Here is a 7,200-nt window from a genome sequence, read left to right as displayed (position 1 = left end):
CCACATCTACTGCTTTCCCTGCATCTACAGAGCCAGGCGTCTCATCAGAGCAGGTAATCAGTTTGGTCAGGCATGACTTGCCCTCACTGAATCCATGCCGACTGTTTTTAATTTCCTTTTCCAAGTGCTTAGAAATGAATTTCTTGAGGACCTGCTTTATGTTTTTTCCAGGGACTGAGGTGAGACTGACCGGTCTATAGTTCCTTGGATCCTGCTTCTTCCCTTTCTTAAAGGTAAGCACTATTATTTGCCTTTTTCCAACTGTTATGAGTTTTCAGAGATGGCCAGCAGCTTTGCAATCACTTTGGCCAACTCTATCAGCACACTTGGGTGCATTGCATCTGGCCCCACAGACTTACATGTCCAACTTTTTTAAATAGTCCCTGAACTGTTGTTTTGCCACTGTTGGCTGCTCACCTCCTCCCCAAACTGCTACCAGGTGCAGTAGTCTGGGAGCTGACCTTGCTTATGAAGACTAAGGTAAAAAAGGCATTGAGTACTTCAGACTTTTCCACATCCTGTCTCAAGGTTGCCTCCCCCTTTCAGTAAGGGACCCACACTTTCTGTGATCCTCCTTGTTGCTGACATACTTGCAGAAAGCCTTCTTGTTACCCTATACATCCTTTGCTAGCAGCAACTCTCCAATTGCGCTTTGGACTTTCTGATCTCACCCCTGCATGCCCAAGTAATGCTCTCATATTCCTCCCTAGTTGTTTGTCCAAGTTTCTACTTATTGTAATATTCCTTTTTGTGTTTTAGCTCACTGAAAAGTTCCCTTCTTAAGCCAAGCTGGTCTTCTGCCATACTTGCTAGTCTTCCTGTTTAATCGGGATGGTTTGTTCCTATGCCCTCAGTAAGATTTCTTTAAAGTACAACCAGCTCTCCTGGATGCCTTTCCCCTCAGACTGGCCTCCCAGGGGATCCTGCCCATCAGTTTCATGAGTCAGGGTCTGCTTTTCTGAAGTCCAGGGTCCTTTCTCTGCTGTTCTCCATCCTTTCTTTCCTCAGGATCCCGAACTGAATCATCTCATGCTCGCTTCTGCCCAGTTGCCACCCACTTCTACATTCCCCACCAATTCTTCCCTGTTTGTGAGCAGCAGGTCAAGAAGAGCACAGCCCCTAGTTGGTCTCCAACAGTTGCACCAGGAAGTTGTCCCCAGCACTCTCCAAAATCTTCCTAGATTGCTTGCGCACTGCTGTATTGCCCTCCCAGGAGATGACTGGGAGGGTGACTGAAGTCTCTCATGAGAACGAGGACTTGTGATCAGGAAACTTCTGCTAGCTGTTTGAAGAAAGCCTCATCCATCACATCCTCCTGGTCTGGTGGTCCATGGCAGACACCCACCACAACATTACCTATGTTGCTCTCCCCTCTGACCCTAAGCCAGGAATAGATCTCATCCCTTTTTGCTGGGCGTTTTGAACAGTACTGGAAGATTAACAATATTGACATTTAACAGAGTGGAAGAAGGGAAGATGTAGGGACCAACTTTGGCTTCTCATTTCAGTTTTAGGGATCCAGCTCAAATCAGGGATGCAAACTAATGGCACACAGTTGCTCCCTGTTTACTTTCCAGCAGGCTCTCATTCCGTTATGCTGATGGATGGATGGAAGCAGCAGCAGGTGTCTTGGATGGCAATAAAACAGCCTCTCTCACCTTTAGACCTAAAAGGATTCTGCATAGAAGGAAGTTTTCCAGTGGTCTCCTCTTCAGTTTCAGGACATGATACAAAGCAATCTTGCCAAGCTGAAGAGTCTGGGTCTTTCTTAAACAGAAGCTTTCATTCTGAAGCACAAGATGGAAAATAACTGTACTGGATTTTTGACCAATTGAGAGTCACTCAAATTTGCTAGCTTCATGTCTGCCCATCTCCCCCTCACACCAGGATACAGATCTTCTAGGAGAGAGAGGTTCTGTCTTCCAACACTGGATTCCTAATGTAAAACAGAACCAAAGAACATAGCATTTCCACAAATATAGCTCGTTTGATTCAGTCCAGATTAGATAAAACTGAATATAAATACATCATGCACACACGTTCTTGCAAAAAGGGAATTATAAAAGAACAAAGACTCGAAATTATAATTAGATGCTGGTTTGAATAACAGCTTTCTACATAATTTATTCATTAGTTATTTTATTCCAGTTTTAAAAACAGTATCAATAAAGTAATTATTAAAAAAAATAGACGCATTTGTTTCAGCTTTAGCACAGAATAATCATGACGACTTTGAAAATATTAATATCGCTACAGACTTTTTAAAAAATGAGACAGTACTTGTAATGACTTTTAACGATATTTGTATTAACTCACAAAGTGCAAAATGATGCATTTTATTACAAAATTAAAGAAATTAATGTATCAGATGGAAACCATTAGCTACAAAAATTTGGGGACAAAATACTGGTATTTAGTATTGATCGGTGTTCACTTTTATATTCTGACTTACTATATTGCTCATCTAAGGCCTAGGAACCATAATGCCATAACATGCACCATGGACAAAAGCCTCCTTATGCAAATAGACTATCAAGTTAGTCCAAATATGATCTAATACACCACAGTCAAGAGGGGTAAATTCACAGGGTAAAGTCTACCATAAGGAAAAAAAACTCCTGCTCCTCCCAGAAAAATATAACTTACTGCATACCCTAAAGGATATCAAATCCAGGCTTTTTCAGATCAAGGGAAGTAAATTCCAATTTAGAGAGTCCTTCATAGAAAATAAATGCCCTTGTAATAGTTAGGCAGTGGTATTCTGCACCAGCTTCAGTTTGAAAGTGATCTTAAAGTGAAGCCCGCTACAGAACAAATTTATCGAATTCCAGTCCGACAAAGGCAAACAAGAAGCATCCTTTGTCACCACTCCCATAGCTTGTTCCTTGCCCAATGATTAGAGTAAGAATCCCCTGCCCCAGTAACCACGCCCTCACTGATACATAGTAGTAATAATATTCAATCATGTGAGCTACCTCTGTGGAGTTCACTGAAGGAGCGGAGCTGCTGCAGATCATAAAGAAGGGTAGGATGATTCAATATGTAGTAGTAAATAATGTTATAGCAGCAGGAAGGCTCTTGACGTATGGCAGGACCTAGTGTATGTCACAGGAAATGTTGGTTATGTCCTCTAAATTCATAGGTTTAGCAGAAGTAGTCCATTAAAAAAAGCCATTATTACAATGTTCATCTGTATCAGTGCAGGGAACGTTGTACTGCTTGTGTCCAGCTATCCATAGCAAGTTTGTATTCTCTTGAGTCCTTTTGTGGCTCAAAAACTACTTCAGTTCGCCTCAGTTTCTTTAGTTGTTCTTTGTCAGTCCAAACCCCTACAAACAAAAAGCTCATTCTCAAGCCCAGTTGCAAATACTGTGTTGTTGAATTGCACAGATTTATTCCCAATAGACCCAATTTAGAAGCATAATAAAGAATTATGATTTCCTAATTAATTAAAAAACCTTTTTTATGAGGTGGGTGCACATTTTTACATTCTGAATCTGTTCCAACCGAATCCACTTAACTGGGAACCCTGACAAACAATACATCTGTTTCACTAAGCTGGTTTTCAAGAAACAGCTTTAGTTAAGTTCATTTAGGTTCTGTCAATACTAGGAAGGTGAGCCATGGGAACAGCAGACACCAAGGGATACCCAGGGGAACCAAAATCAACATTGGTCATTTTCCTACTGTCTTACTTGAAAGAATGGATAAGTGGCAAATCATACTCAGTACTACCTAAAAAGCCTATGCCAAATCTATGGATTCTGTCAAATATATTTTATCTAAAAATAATGTAGTAAAGGATTCTTTGTGTGCTTTCACATCATTTCCTTACACTATTTTAGTGACTGAATAATTCTTATATTAGTTTATGCTGCTTAAATATTTTAACTTTTTATTACTCACTTTTCTAAACAAATTAAGTGAAGTAAAGATCCACAAACAAAATATGTTACTACAAATGTCCATTAATAAAGATCATTGCTTAACTGACAATTCTTGGTTTTCACTGGAGCCTGGTGAATAATGTAGATAAAGTCTGTCTTACTGAAGTTGAATCTTTTTCTGCTAATATTCAATTAACTGGATTCCATTTATTTTCCTTCTAACTGCCACATTTTAATAAATGATTTTCTAAATTACTCAGATTAGAAATTTAGACCATAATCCTATGTGGACATACGGCCTAACATTGTGACTGACTTCAGTGAGCCTACTTATAGTTACAGTTAAGCAAATAAGCGTTTGCAAAGGTGAAGCATTAAAAATGCACTGGTCCATTAATTTGGTTTTTGTATTTGTACCCCAAACTTGTGTTTTCATTAAATATTGTGTGGATGAAAAGTACTGCATAAGAATTAAGTCATCAGTTCCTAAACAGGGTGGAGACCCACAGAAATTTAATTACAGATGTTGGGTTTAGATTAGATGATGGCTGAGGAGGAAGGTTAGGAACCACCGAGTTAAGTATTACTGATCTTAGATTTCCAAGTGACACAGAAAATGTGAAGGGAGACACCTGATTCTTTGAGAATTTCTGACTGGAAAAATCAAAGAATGGAAAAGCCATTTACAAGTTCCACTGATTTTTTTCATTTACCAATGTATGTATTAGGAAGGGAAAAAACCCTACTAAACAGATATCTTGATGGAAAGGAGCAAGTATACTTACCCAAAGCAAGACCTGCTAAAAATGCTGCTCCAAGACCAGACGCATCTGTGTTTACTGGCTTGTCTATTTTCTTATTAATTAAGTCAGAAGTCATTTGCATTATAAAACTATTGTTACTAACTCCTCCATCTGCTCTATATGGAAAAAAAAGATTAAAAAATTGGGTTAAATGATAACATAATGATAAATTTTCAGAAATAACTTTCAAGATCATATGTACATACAAAAGTCTGTCCAATACATTTGTGCAAATATATTCCATTTTCTGAGTTTATAAAGTATAAATTTAAAGGCCAAAATAAGATTCTTATGGAAATAAGTTAGTGATTGACAAAAACACTTAAAAAAATTGGCTTAGATTTTAAAGATTTTGGTACAACCTTGAGTTCAGTCCTCTAAAACATTACAAACATCATAATCCTGGATAAAATGTTAAGGTTATGATAGAATATGGCTTTTATATGACATAGTCGGAATCATGGAACATCTACAATTTTAAACATCCCCCGTAGGTCCAGAAAACAGAATGGTTCATAGTTTTGTTACTGATTAAGCTTTCATGTTGTGCTGTATACAAATTCATAGTTACTTCTTTTTAGAGACATAACTAGTACACAGTAAACTCCCTATTTTTACTTTACTTTTTTCCTAAATGACTATCTGAGAACTGTTCTACTGGGTAAGGAAAACAGACACTTATCACTATTGATCCTGTCAGCTGAGAATAGTTATTAGAGTTGAAAAGGCAGCATCCGAGAGCAAAAAGCTAAACTAAAGATAATTTACATTCTAATATCTGAATTGTTACAAACTGGATTCCTGCATCTCTGGACTCCTTTAATAGCAAACTACCTAGCCATTGTTCTCTACTACAAAAAATGCAGGTAGCAACACCTGTAGTTACAACTGCTCAACTTCCCATTATAAAAGATCCAGCTGTTCCAGCTGAAAACTCCTATTCAGAGTCTAGGCTTCAGACTCGGTAAGTCTAGATAGTTTCCACAAAAACTGTTTCAAGAATAAGATCAGGAGGGAAACAGTTTTATTTATTAGATTTATATGCCACCTTTCCCCAAAAAAGGCTTATTTTGTCCATTTAACAAATTGGTATACATCTATTTTAATGAAGCTTTATCACCTTTATGCATTGGATTGGGCTGTTGAAACTGAAGACAGCTCAAGTTATGTGTCAATGAATATACTGGAATTTTCACAAACTCAACTGACACATTTTAAATTTGACTGTTCAGTTCTGTGGAGGCTGTCTGTACTAAGCATGGTCTAGCCGCTGTCTATGATCAGTCTCTGGATTCACCTCATTCCCAAAGAGCAACAAGACTTGATTCCATGGCTGCAGGGACTGAGCAGGACCGACTAAGTAACTGTTGCTCCCAGCTGATATGGCACACAGCATGCACTCTGAGAACAAGATTACTATCTTCCTTCTGCTCCCAAAGCTCTCCTGCTGGTTCCTGGACCACCAGGAAGACCTTCACCATTTTAGCTACAAGAGTAACATAACAGTAGTAAATTATTATCCTTTAGGTAAGCCATTCTCTAGAGCAGTGGAAGCCAACCTTTTTTGGGAGACTTGCCACAAATTAGCTCCACACACTCCTTGAGTGCCACTCTAATGCCCTTCCCCTGCCTGATCTGCTGCTTTCCCTTATCGTTTCCTACCCTGTGCTTCCTACCCAATCTGCTGCCCTGCTTTCTACTTCCTGCCCTCTCTGATCTGTGCCACTTGTGGCACACAATACCACAAGCTGGCTATCCCTGCTCTAGAGCAGTGGTTCTCAATCTTTTTAGTTTCAAGGCACCCCTTGTTAGACTAAAAGCCACCCTTGGAAAATGTCAGCTCTTAGTTTTCACTTATTTTTTGACTCCAGAAAAATAATAGAGCAATTCTGCTGCTGCAAAGAACTCGGAAAGACCACAACACGTCAAGATACTTTTGACACTATGGATTCCTGTTTTAAATATTTGGGTTTATCTCATGAATCATGTAGGTGTTTTCACACCTCACAGTACTAATATTTCTTGGGACCCTGTAGCCCTCCTAAAAGGATCTTGTGGCACACTGCCTGAGATTCACTACTTTAGAAAAAAAAATCAAAACAACTGCCAGTGTATTTCACACCTATTAGGTTACTGCAGAAAACAGTGAAGATTCATGAGTCTGGGTAGTCCAGGTTCTGAGAAAATATATTCTAATGCAATAGTTCCCAAACTTCTTTAGTCCCAGCTTACATAATTTCATATGACCCGATTCACGCAGTTACAGCTCATCTACCTATAACTAGCCAACTGCCTGTCAGAAATGATGGGGGCGGGGAGGAGCATGCGGGGACAGAGCTCCATGCCCCACCCCATGTGGGCCCGCTCCCCCTTTACCTCCTGCTGCTTGAGGTCCAGGCCTGCTCCCCACCTCCCCGTCGTAGAGGTGGGGGGAGGGTAGGAGTAGGCCCAGGCCCAATGCGAGGGAGGACTGGGCCCAAGGGTGGGGAGAAGCTGGCCTGCCACGCGGG

The 7,200-nt window shown here is 39.8% G+C and overlaps 1 protein-coding gene across 1 annotated transcript in view; it reads right to left on the bottom strand.

The window, feature by feature from the left end:
* Positions 1-2,099: 2,099 nt before the first annotated feature.
* GK5 (glycerol kinase 5) overlaps positions 2,100-7,200 on the bottom strand; it is a 59,472-nt gene continuing 54,371 nt past the window's right edge. Inside the window, exons 15-16 of the mRNA XM_006027285.3 lie at positions 4,673-4,806; positions 2,100-3,329 (exon numbers count right to left, since the gene is read on the bottom strand). Coding sequence (XP_006027347.2) covers positions 3,196-3,329; positions 4,673-4,806 — 268 coding nt within the window. The 3' untranslated portion in view covers positions 2,100-3,195. The remainder of the gene's footprint in view (positions 3,330-4,672; positions 4,807-7,200) is intronic.

The sequence above is a fragment of the Alligator sinensis genome, unplaced genomic scaffold, assembly GCF_000455745.1.
Source record: "Alligator sinensis unplaced genomic scaffold, ASM45574v1 scaffold846_1, whole genome shotgun sequence".
Taxonomy (NCBI): Eukaryota; Metazoa; Chordata; order Crocodylia; family Alligatoridae; genus Alligator; species Alligator sinensis.
Note: the sequence above shows the minus strand (reverse complement) of the source record. Positions and strands in the feature narration are given on the sequence as shown.